We start from the raw sequence: 23,380 nt of genomic DNA on the forward strand, positions 1-23,380 counted from the left end.
CCTTTTGACCATGCCTGCGTGCTTTTATACATTGGGTTGCTGCCACATGATTGGCTAATTAGATATTTGCATTAACAAGGAGGTGTTCCTAATAGAGTGGCCATCAAATGCATGTACAATGGCTAATTGTTTTTTTATTGAGGGACAGCGTGGAATAGGCCCTTCTACAAATGCCAACTGGATATTCCCAATCTACCAAAATATTGAAATCCCCCATGATTATTGCACCTTGCCCTTTCTACATTCCTTTTCTATCTCCCGTTGGAATTTGTAGCCCACAACCTGCCCACTGTTCAGGGGCTTGTATATAACTCCCATCAGGATCTTCTTATCCCGGCAGTTTCTACATCTTCTGATCCTTTTTCCAAAGATTTCATTTCATTTTATACCAACAGAGCCATCCCACCCCTCCTGACTACCTGCCTGACCTTTCGATGCAGTGTGCATCCTTGGATGTTAAGCTCCCAACTACGACCTTCTTTCAGCCACAACTCAGACGTTCACGAGGTCATACCTGTCAATCTCTGACTTGCTGCAAGATCATCGACCTTATTCCATTTGGTGCGTGCATTCCGATAGAACACCTTCGGTCCTCTATTCATCACTTTTTGACTTTGGCCCCCTGTTACACTTTAACTCTTCCCTCTGACTGCAATTTTGCCCTGTCATCTGCCCGTCCTTCCTGACAGTGTCACTACACACTGTATCTAGTTGTACACCAACTGTCCCAGACTCTGCCAAATTAGTTCAAGCCCACCCCCACACCTGTACCAAACCTGCCCATATGTACAGTGAAATGTCCAAGTGTGGCATGCCCACCGCTTGCTAACCTGCCCCTGTGTATCTCTGGGATGTGGGGGAAAGCAGAGCAGCCGGGAAACCTGCGGGGAGAACACAGAGACTCCTTGCAGACTGCAGCAGGCGTTGAACCCAGATTGTGTGTGCTGATGTTGTAACTGGTGTGCGACTTTGCTGCCCTTATGCTTTTGTATTTAACAGGTACGCTTTCTTGGACCTCACTCCTGGCCGCACCTCCCCCCCCGCCCCCGGTGGGCTGTACAAACTGATGACACCCCTCCACTCTCCCACCCTGTTCTGCGGCTGGGTCACTGGCCTGAAACACTGCCTAGTTTCTCTCTCCGTGGGCGCCATTAACCGTGTTTCTGGTTTTTGGTTCATCTGCAGCTTTACCTATTTCCTGAACGAATGGAAGTGTCACCCATTTAACAGCTGGATTTCTGTTCTCTTTCAGGGTACGAGAAGTTGCGCAGGGAGAAAGGTAAGGCCAGTGGGTTGTATTGTGAAGATGGTGCCATGGGGTAATGACTCTGAGGCATAAGCCTGTGGCTGTATTCCTCTCTAAAAGCACAATGTTTTGAATATTGGTGGGCAGTGATTACGGCTTGAGGTTTGCCTATCAGACGAAAGCAAACAGCACCTTGACTGACTCTGTTATGCAACAGGGAAGGCAAAACTCGCAGTATGTAGCAGTCATAGAGGTCTTCTAAAGTCCGTGACTTGGCCCGGAACGTCGTCTGTACGTTTCCATAGAGCCTGAGCTGCTGAGATCCTCCAGCATTTTGTGTGCGTTGCTCTGGATTTCCAGCATGTGCAGAATCTCTTGTGTTTCTAAACTACGTTACCGGTTATTAATTTTTGGATCATATTTCACAGATAGTTAGGAAATCGTTGAAAGCAAGCATTGGGCTCTTACTATTTTGTTTTATTTTTGAAACTGACATATCCAGATGGAAACCCCTTCCTCACCTGTTGTTTTATCCTCGAGATGATTAAAGTTATTCCATCGTCAAGTAGAATAAGAACTTTTTTTTATATCAAATTCCTGATGCCACGACTTGAACAGCTATTTCTCACTGCAATCAGAACCAAGCAGCTCAGTGACACACCAACACGAGATTCTGCAGACGCTAGAAATCTTGAATAACAGAGAGGCGCTCAGACAGAGAGAGAGACACACACGCAGACAGAGAGAGAGACACACACGCAGACAGAGAGAGAGACACACACGCAGACAGAGAGAGATACACACGCAGACAGAGAGAGAGACACACACGCAGACAGAGAGAGACACACACGCAGACAGAGAGAGACACACACGCAGACAGAGAGAGAGACACACACGCAGACAGAGAGAGATACACACACGCAGACAGAGAGAGAGACACACACGCAGACAGAGAGAGATACACACGCAGACAGAGAGAGACACACACGCAGACAGAGAGAGAGACACGCAGACAGAGAGAGATACACACACGCAGACAGAGAGAGAGACACACACGCAGACAGAGAGAGATACACACACGCAGACAGAGAGAGAGACACACACGCAGACAGAGAGAGAGACACACACGCAGACAGAGAGAGATACACACACGCAGACAGAGAGAGAGACACACACGCAGACAGAGAGAGAGACACACACGCAGACAGAGAGAGATACACATGCAGACAGAGAGAGAGACACACACACGCAGATAGAGAGAGATACACATGCAGACAGAGAGAGAGATACACAGTCATAGAGAGAGATACACATGCAGACAGAGAGAGAGATACACAGTCATAGAGAGAGAGATACACAGTCATAGAGAGAGAGATGCACATGCAGACAGAGAGAGAGATACACAGTCATAGAGAGAGAGATACACAGTCATAGAGAGAGAGATGCACATGCAGACAGAGAGAGACACACACATGCAGATAGAGAGAGAGACAGTCATAGAGAGAGATACACATGCAGACAGAGAGAGAGATACACAGTCATAGAGAGAGAGATGCACATGCAGACAGAGAGAGATACACAGTCATAGAGAGAGAGATACACATGCAGACAGAGAGAGGGACACACACACGCAGACAGAGAGAGATACACATAGAGAGAGAGATACACATGCAGACAGAGAGAGACACACACACACGCAGACAGAGAGAGACACACACACACACGCAGACAGAGAGAGACACACACACACACGCAGACAGAGAGAGACACACACACACGCAGACAGAGAGAGAGATACACAGTCATAGAGAGAGAGATACACATACAGACAGAGAGAGAGACACACACACGCAGACAGAGAGAGATACACAGTCATAGAGAGAGAGATACACATGCAGACAGAGAGATACACAGTCATAGAGAGAGAGAGACACACACAGACAGAGAGAGACACACACACACGCAGACAGAGAGAGATACACATAGAGAGAGAGATACACATGCAGACAGAGAGAGACACACACACACGCAGACAGAGAGAGATACACATAGAGAGAGAGATACACATGCAGACAGAGAGACACACACACGCAGACAGAGAGAGATACACAGTCATAGAGAGAGAGATACACATGCAGACAGAGAGAGAGACACACACACGCAGACAGAGAGAGATACACAGTCATAGAGAGAGAGATACACATGCAGACAGAGAGAGACACACACACGCAGACAGAGAGAGATACACAGTCATAGAGAGAGAGATACACATGCAGACAGAGAGAGACACACACACGCAGACAGAGAGAGAGAGAGATACACAGTCATAGAGAGAGACACATGCAGACAGAGAGAGAGATACACAGTCATAGAGAGAGAGATACACAGTCATAGAGAGAGAGATACACATGCAGACAGAGAGAGAGACACACACACGCAGACAGAGAGAGATACACTGTCATAGAGAGAGAGATACACATGCAGACAGAGAGAGACACACACACGCAGACAGAGAGAGAGATACACAGTCATAGAGAGAGACACATGCAGACAGAGAGAGAGATACACAGTCATAGAGAGAGAGATACACATGCAGACAGAGAGAGATACACAGTCATAGAGAGAGAGATACACAGTCATGGAGAGAGAGATACACAGTCATGGAGAGAGAGATACACAGTCATAGAGAGAGAGAGATACACATGCAGACAGAGAGAGAGACACACACACGCAGACAGAGAGAGAGACACACAGACAGAGAGAGACACACACACACGCAGACAGAGAGAGATACACAGTCATAGAGAGAGACACACATGCAGACAGAGAGATACACAGTCATAGAGAGAGACACATGCAGACAGAGAGAGAGATACACAGTCATAGAGAGAGAGACACACACGCAGACAGAGAGAGATACACAGTCATAGAGAGAGAGACACACACGCAGACAGAGAGAGATACACAGTCATAGAGAGAGAGATACACATGCAGACAGAGAGAGAGATACACAGTCATAGAGAGAGAGATACACACGCAGACAGAGAGAGATGCACATGCAGACAGAGAGAGATACACAGTCATAGAGAGAGAGATACACATGCAGACAGAGAGAGAGACACACGCAGACAGAGAGAGAGACACACACACGCAGACAGAGAGAGATACACAGTCATAGAGAGAGAGATACACATGCAGACAGAGAGATACACAGTCATAGAGAGAGAGAGACACACGCAGACAGAGAGAGACACACACACACACGCAGACAGAGAGAGATACACAGTCATAGAGAGAGAGGTACACATGCAGACAGAGAGAGATACACAGTCATAGAGAGAGAGATACACATGCAGACAGAGAGAGATACACATGCAGACAGAGAGAGATACACAGTCATAGAGAGAGAGATACACATGCAGACAGAGAGAGAGAGAGATAGATAGATAGATACTTTATTCATCCCCATGGGGAAATTCAACATTTTTTCCAATGTCCCATACACTTATTGTAGCAAAACTAATTACATACAATACTTAACTCAGTAAAAATATGATATGCATCTAAAATCACCCTCTCAAAAAGCATTAATAAATAGCTTTTAAAAAGTTCTTCAGTAGTTTACTTAAATACATTGAGTCCTAACCCCGGCACTTTAACATATCTTACTCCTGGCGGTTGAATTGTAAAGCTGAATGGCATTGGGGAGTATTGATCTCTTCATCCTGTCTGAGGAGCATTGCATCGATAGCTGAAACTGCTTCTCTGTCTCTGGATGGTGCTATGTAGAGGATGTTCAGGGTTTTCCATAATTGACCGTAGCCTACTCAGCGCCCTTCGCTCAGCTACCGATGTTAAACTCTCCAGTACTTTGCTCACGACAGAGCCCGCCTTCCTTACCAGCTTATTAAGACGTGAGGCGTCCCTCTTCTTAATGCTGCCTCCCCAACACGCCACCACAAAGAAGAGGGCGCTCTCCACAACTGACCTATAGAACATCTTCAGCATCTCACTACAAACATTGAATGACGCCAACCTTCTAAGGAAGTACAGTCGACTCTGTGCCTTCCTGCACAAGGCATCTGTGTTGGCAGTCCAGTCTAGCTTCTCACACACACACACACAGACAGAGAGAGATACACAGTCATAGAGAGAGAGACACACATGCAGACAGAGAGATACGCAGTCATAGAGAGAGACACACGCAGACAGAGAGAGAGATACACAGTCATAGAGAGAGACACACGCAGAGAGATACACAGTCATAGAGAGAGAGACACACGCAGACAGAGAGAGAGATACACAGTCATAGAGAGAGACACACGCAGAGAGATACACAGTCATAGAGAGAGAGACACACATGCAGACAGAGAGATACACAGTCATAGAGAGAGACACACGCAGACAGAGAGAGAGATACACAGTCATAGAGAGAGACACACACACGCAGAGATGCACAGATGGACTTAGAAAGACACACACACACACACACACACACACACACACAGAAAGAGTCACTGACACACACTCACATAAAGACACATACGGTCCACTTGATCCATGTCTCTTATCATCTTGTACACTTCTATCAAGTCACCGCTGATCCTCCTTCGCTCCAAAGAGAAATTTCCTACCTTGCTCGAAATATCAACGACGCGTGGCTCTTCCGTCCATCGGCTTGTTAAGAGTCTGCTGACTGTCCCTACTGTACGACGGGCTCCCTGGGCTCGAGGCTTCTGGTCACTGGCAACGCCTCTTAATATGTTTTTATTGTCTGTTTCAGCGGAAGCAGTACAAGCAGAGAAATCAGGTGAGCATGGTAGAGAACTCTGTCACCGTCATCTCATCTGTTACCCTCTGCAGTTTCCACGTTCAGGTTCCTGGGCATCATGCTCTTGCAAGACCTCATGTTGGTTCCTTAATGTTGTCAGAGCCGGGCTTGAGGGTGGTGGTTGGGGTGGAGCTGGGGGTTTGGATTAGGATTGGGGAGGTGGAGGGGGTAGGGGTGGGGGTGGACAGGGAGGAGGTGGGGGTTAGGATTAGGGTTGTGGGTGTGAGGGTTGGGGATGTGGAGGGGGTAGGGGTGGGTGGGGAGGAGGTAGAGGGACAGCCAATAATCGCACAAATAGTGAAAGAAAAACACGAGAAAAAACTGCAGATTCGAGTCGCTGAAAGTGAGACATTACTTTTTCTGCATAATTTCTTGCATGAGTGATGTTGTTTGAGCTAATCCTGGTCTGTTTGTTACAATCATTACATTGTCTCCTGTTTTTCTTTTTGTTTGCTCAGAGCTTGAGAAACTTAAAAAGAAATTTGGTAAGTGGATATTCCCAGTGCTCCCCACTTGCTGGGGTTGACATCTCACCGCTGAATTAATACCAGTCACTTTCAATGTCAGTCGCAAAGTGAATAGGGCTGGTTCTCCTGCCTTTGCTCCTAATACTATTGTGGATGCAAGTCAGTACAGGCCCTTCAGCCAACAATGTTGTGTTCATCTTTTAATCTACTCCAAGATCAATCTAACCCTACTTTTCTACATAGCCCTCCACGTTCTATCATCTGTGAGCCTATCTAAGATTTCCTCAAGTGTTCCAATGTACTTGCTTCTACCACCACTGCTGACTGTGCGTAACACACACTCTTCTGTTTTTAACAAAAAACTGGCCTCAGACATCTCCCCCCTATACTTTCCTCCAGTCGTCTTAAATGTATGCCCCCTCACGTTAGCCATTTCTGCCCTGGGGAAAGTTTCCGCTTTCCACTCTATCTTTCCCTCTTATCTTGTACATCTTCATTAAGTCACCTCTCGTTCTCCTTCACTCCAGAGAGAAAAGTCCTGGCTTGCACAACATATTCTCATAATCCAAGCAGCATCCTGGTAACAACCCTCTGTACCCTCATCGTCACTATAACAGAGTGATTAGAGCTGAAAGCAAACTCCGTCTGGTCTAACCGAAGTTTTATAGAATTGCAACTTTATTTCATGACTCTTAACTCGGTCCCCCAACACACCGTACAGCTTCTTAACCACCCTGTCAATTTGAACGGCAGCTTTGAGGGATCTGTGGACGTGAACCCCAAGATCCTTCCATTCCTCCAGACTGCAAGGAATCCTGTGTTCTGCCCTCAAGCTCGCCCTTCTAAAGTGAATCACTTCACTCTTCTGACCTTACGATAGCCTGTGATACGTCTCGGTGTGCGTGGACTGTGGGGAATCTTGCTGCATGTTGGGAGTCGGGACTAAAATTTGTTTCACATTGGTTCTTTTTGTGTTTTACAGAGGTGGAAAGCAGCACAATCACAGCTAGTAAGTGCCGAGTTGATCACAGGTTAACTACGCGGTCCGGAGCTTTGCGACGATGAGAGGTTGTAGGTGACTGTGGGATGGATACCCTGGCTGGGCCTCACTTAAAAAATCTCCGCACGAGGATTTTAGCCACTCCCCTCCATGTAGGATTGGCTTGGGGACTCCAGCTCGGGACTTTTCCTCAGGGTTCACTCCTGAAGCCTCCCCCATGAATAGGTATAACTGCAAGGCAGGGGAGGTTTGAGATCAGAGGTTTCCTTCTCCAAGATCAGCTCAGAACCTCGTCCGAAGAGCCCTGTCCTGCCCGAGGCAACCGGTTTTCAGGTGCTAGTAACCCACCGATGTCCGTGGAAACAGTTCAGCTGGGCTTATTAGCTACGTCACAAGTGACTTGGTTGTCAGAGGCTATTTCAGATGCATGGCTTTGGGAGCAGTTAATATTATTTATTTACGGATTGATTGATTTATTTATCTAGCTATCTATTGATTAATTTATTGAGATACAGAGGGGAATAGGCCCTTCTGGACCCTTGAGTCCTGCCACCCAGCAACCCCTGATTTAATCCTAGCCTAATCACGGGACAGTTTACGATGACCAATTAACCTACCAACTGGTGCATCTTTGGACTGTGGGAGGAAACTGGAGCACCCAGAGAAACACACAGTGATGGGGAAAACGTACAAACTCCTTACAGGCAGTAGCGGGAATTGATCCTGGGTCACCGGTACTATAAAGTGTTGTGCTGATGACTACACTACCGTACCACCCAACAGGCAGTGGGAGCTCCCCTTAAGGAACAGATTGCTCGGTACTGCTACAGCGAAACAGTAAATTTCACAATGTATTTATTTTTCAGCCCATTTTCCCAGCTGGTCCAGATAGCCTTCCTCTCTGTCCATTATGTCCCCAATCTTAGTGTCATCGGCAAATTTGCTTATCCAGTTGACCACGCATCGTGCAGGTGGTGTGACCACTTCTGTCTGTAGTGCTCTGTGTTTTCCTCATTCTCCCCCCGATGATCAACACTCTTTGTGAACAGATTGATGACCTTTTTCCTAATGATTGTTTCTTTTGCAGATTACAAGAAGCTCCAGACTGAGTTTGGTGAGTGTTCAGTTCGTTGGTCTGGCTCCTGCTCGGCGTAAGGTTGGGTTGTATTCTACGGCCTTGCTTGTTGCCGATGGCCGAGTGTTTGTGTGGCCATTCTGCGCCATTCAAGGCACCCGTGCTGGGATTTGGTTTGGAGACGTCACTCCAGCCTTTTTGGGTTTTCCATGCAGTTCATTCTTCAGTAAGATGGCTGGCAAATCCTCTAATCTCAATACAACATCACAGCACAGTCCCACGATGCTGTGCCGACCTCATAACCCACTGCAAGATCAATCTAGACCAGGGGTTCCCAACCTGCCGTCCACTGACCCACTCAGGTAATGGTCGGGATCCATGGCATATAAAAGTTAGGAAGCCCTAACTTTTCCCTCCCACATAACCCATCATTTTTCTGTCATCCATGTGCCTGTCTAAGAGCCCCTTCAATGTCCCTAATGTATCTGCCTTCACCACCCCGGCAGGGATTTCCATGCACACAGAACTCTCTCTGCCTCTGACATCTTACCCCCTCCCCCCCCCCTAAACACCTTACAATTATGCCCCCTCGTATTAGCCATTTGCACATGGATAGAGTCTCTGGCTGTCCCCTCTTTCGATGCCTCTTACCAAATTGTACACCTCTTTCACGTCCCCTCTCGTCCTCCTTCACTCCAGGGAGGAAAACCCAAGCTCGTTAACCTACATCTGTTTAGGTAAAGCAGATTAATAGATTTTCGAAGAGCACTGTGTAGAGCCGACTGCAGGCGCGAGAAACCACGGGTACTGGAATCAGGAGCCACACACACAAAGCATTGGTGGAACTCAGCAGGTCAGGCAGCATCTACAGAAGAAAATGGGCCCGAAATATTATCTGTCCTTTAACTTCCTTAGAGCCAATTGATGGCCAGAGCATGTAAAAGCATAAGATCATAAGATGTAGGAGTAGAATTAGGCCATTTGGCCCATCAAGCCTGTTCTGCCATTTCATCATGCCTATCAGCCCCAATCTCCTGTCTTCTCTCCATATCCCTTCATGCCCTGACAAATGAAGAACCTATTAACCTCTGCTTTAAATATACCCAATGACTCCACAGTCGTTGGTGGCAGTAAATTTCACAGATTCACCACTCTAGCCAAAGAAATTCTTCTCCATCTGTTCTAAGTGGATGTCTCCCTCTATTCTGAGGTTGTGTCCTCTGGTCTTAGACTCTCCCACCATAGGAAACATTCTCTCTTCATCCACCCTATTGAGGCCTTTCACCATTCGATAGGTTTCAATGAGGTCACTCCTCATTCTTCTGAATTCCAGTGGGTGCTAGCAAGTGAGTAAGAGTTAATTAAAGATGAACTCTACATCCCATATCCCAGTGAAATCTGCCATTTATCCAGTGCAGTCCATGGATTGTGTTAGGGCAGTCCACAAGCGTCTTCAGGCTTCTGGCGCCAATTTGCATGCCCACAGCTTAGAGTTCAAAGTAAATTTATTATCAAAGTACATATATGTCACCATGTACAACCCTGAGGTTCATTTCCTTGTGGGCATTCATGGTAAATCCAAGAACACAATAGAATCAGTGAATGATCGCACCCAACAGAATGGACAAACAACTAATGTGCAAAAGACAACAAACTCTGCAAATAATAAACAAATAAACAATAAATATCGCGAACATGAGATGCAGAGTCCTTGATAGTGAGTCCATAGGTTGTGAGAACAGCTCAGTGATGGGGTGGGTGAGGTTATCCCCTCTGGTTCAGGAGCCTGATAGTTGAGGGGGTAATAACTGTTCCTGAACCTGGTGGTGAGAGTCCTGAGGCTCCTGTACCTCCTGCCTGATGGTGGCAGCAGTGAGACGAGAGCATGGCCTGGATGGTGGTTCTTGCTGGTTGAGGGGGTAATAACTGTTCCTGAACCTGGTGGTGTGAGTCCTGAGGCTCCTGTACCTCCTGCCTGATGGTGGCAACAGTGAGACAAGAGCATGGCCTGGCTGGTGGTTCCTGCTGGTTGAAGGGTAATAACTGTTCCTGAACCTGGTGGTGTGGGTCCTGAGGCTCCTGTACCTCCTGCCTGATGGTGGCAGCAGTGAGACGAGAGCATGGCCTGCGTGGTGGTTCCTGCTGGTTGAAGGGTAATAACTGTTCCTGAACCTGGTGGTATGAGTCCTGAGGCTCCTGTACCTCCTGCCTGATGGTGGCAGCAGCGTCCTTGGTGATGGATGCTGCCTTCCTGCAACAGTGCCTGCTGTAAAGGTATTCCATGCTGGGAGTAAACCAGAGCACCCAGAGGAGACCCACACGGTCACAGGACCACAGAAAAAAATCATAACAGCAGCGGGAATTGAACCCTGGTTGCTCATTTCTGGCACTGTAAAGTGTTGCACTAATTAGCGTGATTCAAAGCCACTAAGATGTCATGGCAAAATTAATTGGGCAATGTTAGAGTCATAGAAAACTACAGGATGGAAACAGGCCTTTCAGCCCATCTAATATGTGCTGAACCATTTAAACTGCTTAGTCTCAAAAGGGGTTCATGCCACTCAACTTCACTTGCAAAGTCATTGAAGTGTTCGGACAACCAATGAACTCACTTTCAAAGACTCTGCGTGTTACGTTCTCAATACTTATTGCTTATTTGTTTAGTATAATTATTTTTTTATCTACACAGTTTGTTGTCTTCTGCACTCTGGTTGGGCAGTTTTTTGTCGATTCTGTATGGGTACTATTCTATAGATTTATTGAGTCTGCCTACAAGAAAATGAATCTCAGAGTTGTGTACGGCGACATACGTATTAAAATTGACTTTGAAATTTGAACTTTAACCTGCACCTGGACCTATACTCCTCCCATCCATGTACCTATCCAAACTTCTCTTAGACGCCGAATTTGAAATCACATCCACCACTTGTGCTGGCAGCTTGTTCCGCACTCTCACCAGCCTCTGAGTGAAGAAATTTCCTCTCACCTTCCCCTGAAGCATTTCACCTTTCACCCTTAACCTCTGACCTTTATTCCTTGCCACAGCCAACCTCAGAGGAAAACAGCTGTTTGTGTTTGCCCTATCTATACCCCTGATTGTTTTGTTTACCGCTATCAGATTTCCCCCCAGTTAGATTGAGGATTTATGGTGACGAATGTGGAGGGTGTATTTTTTTTATAATGGTTTTGAAATAACTTGGTCTCACTGGGAATATTTCATTGAAAAATTAAGTTTTATGTTTGAATTAATTTTCTCTTTTCATTTCAGAACAATGGAGACCTCTTGTCAAATCAGGTACGTCATGCCGGTGGAGGAATGTGCCAGGATTAATTATGAACCTGATTTCTCACCCACAGAGTCTAAGAACACAGAAACCGGCCCTTCGGCCCATCTGGTCAATGCAGTCTGGCACTCCTAGTTATGATGCGCTGTACCTCCTTCCTGATGGCAATGGGTCAGAGAGATTGTGGGACGGGTGGTGGGGATCCGCAACGATGTTTCAGGTTCTTCTCCTGCAACACTCCTAGTAAATGGCACAGATAGCGGGGAGGGAGATTCCGGTGATTTTAAAGTATTTTCGAGCATCTCACACAGTAAATAGGAAGTAAATCAAAAGGAAGATAGAAAATAAATAGAGCACCACAGCCCAGAAAGAGGCCCTTTGGCCCACCTAGTCCATGGTAGACTATTAATCTGACTAGTCCCACTGACCTGCACTCCATACCCCTCCCATTCCTGTACCTATCTGAATTTCATTTAAATGTTGAAATTGAACCCGTATCCAGCACTCCCGCTGGCAGCTCATTCCACACTCTCACCACCCTGTAACTCAGGTCCTTAAATCCTAGCTATATCCTTGGAGGTTTGGTTGATCTTACTGATAGCTTTCCTGCAGGCAGGTGACCAGAACCGCGCACAAACTCCAAATTGTTATGCTGCAAGCTTGCACTGCCTCTGCCCATCCGTGTCACAGTGGCAAGAGGAGGATGGCAAAATACTCAGTCTTGCTGACAGGATGGGGGGTAAACTACCATCTCACTCAATCAGGAGCACACACGCTGGGCCTCGTAGATGTGGGAATTAAGGAAAGCGAAGATTTGGGAGATTAGAGAAGTAAAATGGTGGTCATATAATGGTGTTAACTTCAGGAGAGTTCTTACCACCCTCACCCCCATCTGTCTTTACATCAGCAACACAGCAGTTTCAGACTCCTGGAATTGCACATTAGAACACGTTCCACACGGTCAGGAACACTTACCAACGCCTGTACTTTCTGAGGAGGCTGAAGAGGGCTGGACTTTGCACGAGCATGCTTGTGTCAGTGTATAGATGAGTTAGTAGAAGCATCCTGGCAAGCTGCGTCACTGTTTGGTATGGGAACGGCACTGTGGTGGGCAGGAAGGCTCTACAGCGGGTAGTCACAATTGCCCAATGTATCCCTAACCCAGCCTAACTACCAAGAAGAACATATGCACAGTAAAGGTGCTGGAACAGGACCCAGAAACAAGCCCATAAGACAAACAAGCAGAATTAGGCCATTCAGCCCATTGAATCTGATCCCTGATCCCACTCAACCTCATACACCTGCCTTCTGTCGTATCCTTTAATGCCCTGATTGATCAGGAAACGATTAATTTCGGACTTAAATGTACTCACGGATTTGGCCTCCACTGCAGTCTATGGCAGAGCATTCCACAGATTTGCTGCTGTCTGGCTAAAACAAAAAAAATCCTCCTTACTTCTGTCTTAAAAGGTCGCCCCTCAATTTTGAGGCTGTGCCCTCTAGTTCTAGATAGCCCCACCATGAGAAACATCAACTCTACATCCACCCTATCTGGTCCTTTCAACATGCAGTAAGTGTGAGATCCCCATGCACTCTTCTGAATTCCCGTGAGTACAGGCCCAAAGCTGCCAAATGGGCGGCAAATTTTAACCCCTTCATTCCCAGAATCATCCTGATGAACCTCCTCTGGACTCTCCAATGACAACACATCCTTTCTGAGATATGGGGCCCAAAATTGTTGACAATACTCCAAGTGCAGCTTGACTAGTGTCTTATAAAGGCTCAGCATTATGTCCTTGCTTTTATATTCTATTCCCCTTGAAATAAATGCCAACATTTCATTTGCCTTCTTTACCACAGACTCAACCTGTAAATTAACCTTCTGGGAGTCTTGCACGAGGACTCCCAAGTCCCTCTGCACCTCTGATGTTTGAACCTTCTCCCCATTTAGATAATAGTTCGCACTATTGTTCCTTTTACCAAAATGCATGTTCATACATTTCCCAACACTGTATTCCATCTTCCACTTTTTTGCCCATTCTTCCAATTTGTCTAAGTCCTGCTGCAATCACATTGCTTCCTCAGCACTACCTGCCCCTCCACCGATCTGTGTATCACTCACAAAGCCATCATTTCCATTACCTAAATCACTGGCAAACAATGTGAAAAGCTGACCCCTGAGAAACACCACTAGTCTCTGGCAGGTGACCAGAAAAGGCCCCCTTTATTCCCACTCGCTGCCTCCTGCCTGTCAGCCATTCTGCTATCCATGCCATAGGAAATACATTGGCTGCCTCTCCTTCATGCACCCTACCTGTTCCTTCCTCGAAGAACTCCAATAGCTCGTCAGGCAGGATTTCGCTTTACAGAAACCATGCTGACTTTGACTTATTTTATCGTTAGTCTCCAAGTACTCCGAAATCTTATTCTTAATACTAGACTCAACAATTCCCTAACCACTGGCTAAATGGCCTATAATTTCCTTTATTTTGCCTCCCTCCCTTCATAAAGAGTGGAGTGACATTTAGTCTTTCAGTTCTCTGGGGCCATGCCAGAATTAAACGATTCTTGAAAGATCATGACCGATGTACCCATTGTCTCTTCAGCAACCTCTCTCAGGACTCTGGGATGTCGTCCATTCGGTCCAGGTGACCTGTCCACCTTAAGTCCTTTGAGGTTGCATAGTACTTTTTCCTTTGTGATAGGAGTGGCTCTCACTCCTACTCCCTGACACTCACGGACCTCTGACACATTGCTAGTATCTTTCACAGTGAAGACTGATGCAAAGTACCCATTAAGTTCATCTGCCATTTCTTTGTGCCGCATTACTACCTCACCAACATCATTTTCCAGTGGTCCAGTATCAACCCTCTCCTCACTTTTACTCTTTATTTAACTGAAAGAAACTCTTGGTATCCTGCTTTATATCCTGCTAATCCTGCTAGTTTGCCCTTATATTTTATCTTTTCTCTTCTTATTGCTCTTTTAGTTGCCTTTTGTTGGATTCTTACTCACTTTTGCTACCTGAAATGCCCTTTCCTTGGCTTTTATGTAGTCCCTTGTCAGCCATGGTTGCCTACCCCTGCCTTTTGAGAACTACTTCCACTGCGGGACACATTTATCCTGTGCCCTGTGAACTACTTCCACTGCGGGAACTTCAGCCATCTCTGCTCTGCCGTCACCCCCACTAGATTCCCCCTCCAATTCAGCTGGACAAGCTCCTCTCTCATGCAGGATCCCACACATGATGTTGGATTTATCCTGAAGGATCCCACACGCCCTGCAAGTGGACTATTTGTCCTCCTTCCATCGGGGGGGGGGGGAGGGGGGGCTACATGGCATCCACCCAAGGACCACCAGACTCCAAAACACTTACTTTCCCAAGCTGATCAACACCTCCACCCACTAACTTGACCACTACTTTATTATTTCCCGTCAGTCACCTTAGTCCTTAATCCTGTGCCTCGTGTCCTTTATGGGCATACATAGATTTACTAGAATGTTACCTGGGTTTCAGCACCTAGGTTACAGAGAAAGGTTGAACAAGTTAGGTCTTTATTCTTTGGAGCGTAGAAGGTTGAGGGGGGACTTGATAGAGGTATTTAAAATTATGAGGGGGATAGATAGGTTTTTTCCATTGAGAGTAGGGGAGATTCAAACAAGAAGACATGAGTTGAGAGTTAAGGGGCAAAAGTTTAGGGGTAACACGAGGGGGAATTTCTTTACTCAGTGGTAGCTGTGTGGAATAAGCTTCCAGTAGAAGTGGCAGGTTCAATATTGTCATTTAAAAAAAAAATTGGATAGGTATACGGACAGGAAAGGAATGGAGGGTTATGGGCTGAGTGCGGGTCAGTGGGACTAAGTGAGTGTAAGCATTCAGCACGGACTAGAAGGGCCGAGATGGCCTGTTTCCGTGCTGTAATTGTTATATGGTTATATACAATCCATCTGTGCACAGTATTTAAGCTATTTCATGTACAGGTATTTTTTGCATTGTTTTAGTATTGTCATTGTGTTCTTCATGTTGTGTTTTTTTTGTGCTGTGTTGGAACCGGAGTAACAATTATTTTGTTCTCCTTTACATTTGTGAACCGTAAATTAAACAGTCAGGTGGAAAGAAGGGATAGGGCGTGATCTCATTGACTGGCAAACACAGCAGGGATCCAGTGGCCTTCCTGGCTTCTGAGTTTCATGTAAAAATAATTTCAGTGAGATTGTCTCATATCTTTATTCCACCCTCCCTGCATTCCCCATTGTTCTCATTCTGGCCTTATCCATGTTCCCCATAACCCCCGTCTCTCCTATCATAAGCCCACTGACTTAGCTTCATATGATTACATGACTTGCTTGAAAGAGATTTCCCAAAGATTTCCTCCGGTCTGAGGGCCTTTCCCAGTCTTAAACCACCTGCCCGTTATCTTGAGACCATCATCCTGAGGTTTATATGCAATATGATGGAGAAACTCAGCAAGTCAGAGAGCATCTATTATTATAACCTTTATCCTAGTGTGGGTTTTCTGCACCTGCACTGTATGCAGAGTACCAATAATTTTGTTCTCCTTTACACTTGTGTACTGGAAATGATATTAAACAATCTTGAATCTTGAAGACTCTCTTCAACGGTGGACACAGTGGTAAATTGAACTGAACTGAGCTAAACGGAAGATTCCTAGACTATTTCAGTGACTGTGGTTTGATGTTTTATATTCTGTGGTTTTTGCCCATTGTCTGCCGTTTGCATGATTTTTTTTGTGTTGGGTGTCTGATGTTTTGTTTGATCGGGTTCCACGGTGTTTCTTTGTTTCGTGGCTGTCTGCGAGGAGACAAATTTCAGGGTTGTATGCTAAATGCATACCTTGATTATAAATGTAGTTTGAACTTTAAACATCACCAGGAGGTAACTGGCCATTTTCCTAATTTTGACCTTACTGAAATTAGGATGAAATATGATTACTCACAGATCTGTAGCTCTTTGGAAGTGGGATGTTAATTGTTCTGTTTAATTCTTTGTGCCTCATGTCTTCTATTTCTTTTTCCAGAATGGGACAGGATGCGCAGTCATGCAGGTAAGACCATTGGGGAATGAAGTGCACTTGTCAAACCTGCCACTGATCTTTCCCTCGTACTGAGACATCAACTCCTGGTGTCGGAGCCATGCTGGCAGGCTCCCCTTTATCCTCCAGTACCTTTGATTACAGGGAGGTGTGTTGCCTTCAGATCGGTCAGGTAGTTTGTCATAAATTCTGTGAGTTTTCTTTATTAAGTAAGTGCTGGAAAGTAACTGATCTCAAGGTAGTGGATGGTAACATCTGGTAGGTTTCTTACACAGAGTGCCGGGCGCACGGAACACCCTGCCAGGTACAGAGCATGGTGGAAGCAGATACATTCGGGGTATTTTGAGAAACTGTTAGATAGGCACATGGAAGATAGGAAAATGGAGGGTTGTGTGGGAGGGAAGGATTAGATTGACCTTAGGGTAGGTTAAAATATCAGTACAATATTGTGCTGTACTGTTCAATGTATCATTCCCTCCACACCACCTGGGCGGTATTGGTTTTAATCTTTGTGCACAGGTTTCTTGTGCAGGGATTAGGAAGTTGAGCTGACTGAGGCATGGTGACAATGCTCACATTTGAGGAATGGCAAAATTCAAACTTCAAATTTATTATCAAAAGTGGATATGTGTTACCGTAGACCACCTTGAGATTCACTTCCTGCAGTACATGACCGACGCACACAAGAATAAGTTTAGAACAGAGAGGAATGTGCAGGTTTTACACAGTAAAGCACTCACAAATGACTACCGATGTACCTTGGAGAGCACTCTAACTGGTTCCGTCATTGAACAGGATTCGGAAAATTGTTAACTCAGACAGCTCCATCATGGGCACTAGCCTCCCCAGGATTGAGGGCATCTTCAAAAGGCGATGCCTCAAAAAAGCGGCATCCGTCATTAAGGACTCCCATCACCCAGGACAGGCCCTCTTCTCATTGCTACCATCAGGGAGGAGGCACACACTCAATGTTTCAGGAACAGCTTCTTCCCAGCAACATTAGATATCTGAATGGACAGTGAACCTACTTCAGTAATGTTCCCTCTCTGTTTGCACTATTTAATTTATATATGCTTATTGTCATTCACAGGTTTTATTATAGTGTATTGCAATGTACTGCTGCCACAGAACAACAAATTTTACAACATATGCCAGTGGTGTAGACTCAGCTTTCCCCTGGTTTATAGAACTAGCACCGTGGCAGGTTAAAGAGTCAGTCTGAGATCTGAGGCGTCCTCACGTGGAAGACAGTGAATTTCGGGAAGCTCCAACCCCAGAAGGTGGAATTGATTGGAAGGGAAGTGGAGGATATAGGGTCTGGACCGATAGACTTTGTCAAGGGTAGCGGTTAGTGAAATGTCTTACAGCGCCAGTGTCCCAGTTCAGTTCCTGCTGCTGCTGTCTGTAAGGGTTTGGTACATTCTCCCTGTGACCAGATGCCTTCCCTCTGGTGTTGTAGTTTCCTCCCACACTCGGCCATGGTTCCCGAGGAGACATTGGATTGCTCGTAATTAGGCACTTGGCAAGGTCCAATAAAAAGAAGCTAGGTTTAAGTGGAGTGGCCATTGTGTGAGTGGGTCAGTGTTTGAGTCACTTGAGGCTTTGGCTCAGCAAGGCTGGTGAGGGGAGGTAGTTCTTTTTCATTATTTATTCTGTCAGGCAGGGTACTGGAATACTCCTCTTGTGGGATCTGGGAAGGCAGGGAGACCTCCAGTGTCCCCGACGACTACAACTGTGAGATGTACATCCAGCCGCAGCTTCTAACAAGCCACGTTAAGGAGCTGGAGCTGGAACTGGATGAATTCTGGATCATTTGGGAGGCTGAGTGGGTGATAGATGGGACACACAAGGTGCAGGACACAGATAAGTAGGTGACCGTCACTAAAGGATTAGGCAGCCAGTGTAGAGTACCTCTGTGGCCGATGTCCTCGACCACGGCTATCTGTTGGAGGGGGAGGAATGACCTAGCAGAGGAAAGTCACAGCAGTCAGGTGTCTGGCACTGATTTTGGCTCTGTGGCTCGGAGGGGAAGAGGGGAGAAGAGGCGACCTGTGTTGATAGGGGATTCATTGGTTAGGAGGACAGAAAGGAGGTTTTGTGAATGAGCAGGAGGTTCCTAGATGGTATATTGCCTCCTGGGCGCCAGGGTCAGGAGGCAGCTCGGATGAAGTCAACGACATGCCTGCATGGGGGGGGGGGGGGGGGTGGGCAGCCAGAGGTCATTGTCCACATTGGTAGGGTTGAGTTCAGAGTTAGGTGCTAAATTAAAGGACAGGATCTCCAGGATTGCAACCTCCAGATTGCTACCCGTCCCACTATTGATGTCAGACTCACTGGCCTGTAATTTCCTGGCTTATTCTTGGAGTTTTTCTTATAGAACAGAACAACATTAGCTATCTTCCAATCCCACACAACCTCTCCCATGGCTTAAGGTGTTTTAATTATCTCTACTAAGGTTCTTGTAGATCCTGCACTAGTCCCCCATAGTGTCTGAGGGAACACCCTGTCAGGCCCTGTTAAGGCATTTATCTACCTTAAATTGCTTCAAGACAGAAACACCTCCTCTATCATCTGTAGAGTGTCCATGACCTCGCTGCTGCATTGCCTCACTTCTGTAGACCCTGTGCCTGACTCCCAAGTAAACACAGGTGCAAAAAAACCCCCATTTCAGGTTCCCCCCCCCACCAACCTCTTCCAGCTCCATATGTAGATTAGCACTGTGGTCTTCCAAAGGAGCAGTTTTGTCTGCTGCTATCCTTGTAATCTGTGTGTATCTGTAGAAGCCCTTAGGATTCTCCTTCACCTTGTCTGCCGGAGCAACCTCATGTCTTCCTTTAGTCCCCCCGATTTCCTTTGTAAGTGTTCTTGTGCATTTCTTATACTCCTCAAGTACCTCATTTGTTCCTACCAGCAAAGCACTTCCTTTTTCTTAACCTGGGCCTCAATATCTCTCGAAAACCAATGTTCTCTAAATCTGTTATCCTTGCCTTTTATTCTGACAGGAACACACAAACTATGTACTCTCAAAATTTTACCTCCCACTTAGCAAGAACACCTTTGCCAGAAAACAGCCTGTCCTAGTGCACACTTGCCAAATCCTTTCTGACCGTTGAGGTGCGCCAGTGTTGATTTTCGATCTACACAGACAATCTGGATGATAAAGTAGTAAACTGAATCAACAGCTTTGCGGGTGACATCAAGACGAGGGTGTGGTGGACAGCGAGGAAGATGGCGCTTGCAGTTGGATCTGGATCAGCTGGAAAGATGGAGATGGAATTTAATGTAGACGTGTGAGGTGTTGTCCTTTGGGAGGACCTGCACTGTGAGCGTTGGGGCACTGAGGAGTGCGGTAGAACTGGGGGATCTGGGAATGCAGATCCATAATTCCTGGAAGCTGATGTTGGCTGCATCTACATTAGAGGTCACGGGTGAAAGATGAATGGTGAAATGTTTAAGGAGGAGGTTCATCACTCAGGAGGTGGTAAGAGTGGAATGAGCTGCCTGTGTAAGGGGTTGATTTCAGTGTTTAAGAGAAGTTTGGATGGGTACATGGACAGGAGGAGTATGGTGTGCTGTGGTCCAGGTGCAGGCCGATGGACGGAGGGGCCTCCTTCTATGACTCTATGATAAATAAGGCTAAACTCTTTCTGAAGATGGTTAAAGGAAGAGCAGTGGTTTTAAGTGGATGGTGGAACAAGGGGTTGAATAGAAGTGACCTTCCATTAATTTGTTCTCTCCTAGTTGTTGTGCGTCCAGATCCGAATACCGCTAACGCATGTCTGGAGGTGTCTTCAACGGCGATCAGTGCGAAGACTGGACCGCCCTTGACTGTTCCAGACATCCCAGAGCGATTTGACGCTGCTCTGTATGTGCTGGGGACGGAGGGTTTTGTGAAGGGTGCCCACTTCTGGGAGGTTGAAGTCGCCTCGAAGAGCTACTGGGACATCGGTGTGGTCCTCGAAACGATCCAGCGGAAAGGCATGCCCAACCTGTCCACCAGCAATGGCTTCTGGACCTTTGGTCGAGATGGAGAGGCCTACACAGTCAGCGATAAGAATCACTCTAGCATGTCAATAGAAACGAGGCCGACAAAGATCGCTGTGTTTCTGGACCTGGGGGCTGGGAAGTTGTCCTTCTACGATGCTGACACTATGTTCCACCTCTACACGTTCAACACCAGTTTCTCAGGCAAAGTCTACCCATTCTTCTCACCTGGATGGAGTCAACCAGGTCTGATCATTTGCCCGATTAACAGCTAGCCGACAGCGTCCATCCACATTGTTGAGAACTGATTGCTATATTGGTGAACTTTTGTATTTCCTTTAACATAATGAGTTATGTTAATGAGTTTGGATTTAAACAATGACTATTTATAATGCTAAAAGAAGGAAGTACAGTGGGTTCCAGTAATTGTGGCCATTAGTTAATCTTGAGAGCTGAATGATAACAAGAACATGTTAGCCGGCTGCCTTGCACGCTTTCCATCCGTGCTGGGGTTGAGCGTCGAGCTAGCAATTCGGCCTCATAAAAACAAGAAATCCTGCTAAAAAACACTGTCACAACGGCATCCCCGTGACTCCAGTCTGAGTTAAGGGCTTAAAAAAAAACTAGTAACATCTTGTAGCATCCCTGTTTTTCTTCGCACCCACAGAATCGCCTATCTGTCCTCCTAACTATAAGAGTTCCCTATCACTAGTGCTATCCTCTTCCGTTCCCTACCCTCCTGAGCCAGAGGCACAACCTCTTGCTTTCCCTGGGTAGGCTCTTTCCACGCCCCCCCCCCCCCACAGTACTCAAAATTGAGTTATTATTGCGAAAGGGGAAGCCACAGCTGCTCTCCTCTACCCTTCCTTCTTCTGATGGTCACTAAATGGGAAAATTGCTGAGATTCCTTTTGTTTACTTGGGAGATGGTGCCAACTAATTAGGTCAGGAGACTTTTGCCAAACAAGTTCTAACTAGTATCAGTCACATGCACTTTTGTGATTGTAAGAAACTACACCATGTTTTGACAAACAGATCTTAAGTAGTGACAGTTATGTGCGTTTGTGTTCAAACAGCAGTGATTTTTGATAGCTGGCAAGAAATAAGGAGCTAGCCAATTCAGATCTGTTTTACTGACGTTTCAAGCGTTCAGGTTTGGAGATGCCGGGAAAAAGCCCAGGGTGAGAATGAAATTATTTCACTACTTCAACCAGTTAGAAACTATGAATAATTTGAAGGTAATAACAATCATCTCGAAGGTTGCAATGAAAATACAGATGCGAGAAATAAGAAAAAACACCCAGTGACAGGCAGTCCTCTGGGTGAAAAGAGAGAGGTCGGAGGAGAATGGCCAGACTGTCCCGGAGCCTATTGATCCTGGCTTTCATGCTGTGGTACCATTTCCCGGATGGTGGCAGCTGGAACAGTTTGTGGTTGGGGTGACTCAGGTCCCCGATGATCCTTTCACACACCTGTTTTGGTAAATTTTACATTTTTTTATTTGCAGTTTGTCTACTTTTCCCACATTGGTTGTTTGTCAACCTTTGTACAGTTTTTCATTAATTCTATTGTATGTCTTTGTTTTACTGTGAATGCCTGCAGGAAAATAAACTCTCAAGGTAATATATGGTGATAATAATTTACTTCAAACTTTCCAGATTATCCAGCACGGAGGAACATTCAGAAGGATTTGGTTTACAGCTGATTTATTGACAGGTGTATCACAATCAATGTCAAAGCTGTTCACAGAACCATCATGAAGAACAAGCAACAGCTTATATTCTGTCTAGTCTGCAACCTTATGACATGGCCATCGATTTCTCCAACCAGCTGTTTTACCTCCTCTCCCTTCCCTCTTCTTCTATTCCCACTCTGGCCCCTTGCCTCTTCTTCTCACCTGCCTATCACCTTCTTCCCTTTCTCCCATGGTCCACTCTCCTCTCCTATCAGATTCTTTATTCTTCAGCCCTTTACCTCTTCCACCTATCACCTCCCAGCTTCTTACTTCAACCCTCCCCCCCCCCCACCTGTTAGCTTGAACTAGAAAAAAATATGCAGATGTTGGAAATCCAAGCAACACACACATGCTGGAGGAACTCAGCAGGTCAGGTAGCAGCTATGGAAAAGAGTACTGCCTGCTGAAGGGTCTCAGCCTAAAACAACAACTGTGCTCTTTTCCATAGATGCTACCTGACCTGCTGAGTTCCTCCAGCATGTTGCTCTCAACCAGCAGCCATAGTCATACTGTCGGGTAGCAGCCCTTTACTGATTTGAGTTTATTTCTATGTTACGTTGACTGTTCTATTTATTATTATTTATTATAAATTACTATGATTGCACATTTAGACGGAGACGTAAGGTAAAGATTTTTTACTCCTCATGTATATGAAGGATCTAAGTAATAAAATGGCATTCAACCGTGCAGTCAGCATCAGTAAGA

General features: G+C 46.1%; 1 protein-coding gene across 1 annotated transcript in view; it reads left to right on the top strand.

The window, feature by feature from the left end:
* LOC140719309 (butyrophilin subfamily 3 member A3-like) overlaps positions 1-22,563 on the top strand; it is a 52,789-nt gene extending 30,226 nt beyond the window's left edge. Inside the window, exons 9-16 of the mRNA XM_073033852.1 lie at positions 1,253-1,279; positions 6,030-6,056; positions 6,536-6,562; positions 7,527-7,553; positions 8,632-8,658; positions 11,888-11,914; positions 16,943-16,969; positions 20,699-22,563. Of these exons, the coding sequence (XP_072889953.1) occupies positions 1,253-1,279; positions 6,030-6,056; positions 6,536-6,562; positions 7,527-7,553; positions 8,632-8,658; positions 11,888-11,914; positions 16,943-16,969; positions 20,699-21,216 (707 nt within the window). The 3' untranslated portion in view covers positions 21,217-22,563. The remainder of the gene's footprint in view (positions 1-1,252; positions 1,280-6,029; positions 6,057-6,535; positions 6,563-7,526; positions 7,554-8,631; positions 8,659-11,887; positions 11,915-16,942; positions 16,970-20,698) is intronic.
* Positions 22,564-23,380: the final 817 nt, after the last annotated feature.

The sequence above is a fragment of the Hemitrygon akajei genome, chromosome 2, assembly GCF_048418815.1.
Source record: "Hemitrygon akajei chromosome 2, sHemAka1.3, whole genome shotgun sequence".
NCBI lineage: Eukaryota > Metazoa > Chordata > Chondrichthyes > Myliobatiformes > Dasyatidae > Hemitrygon > Hemitrygon akajei.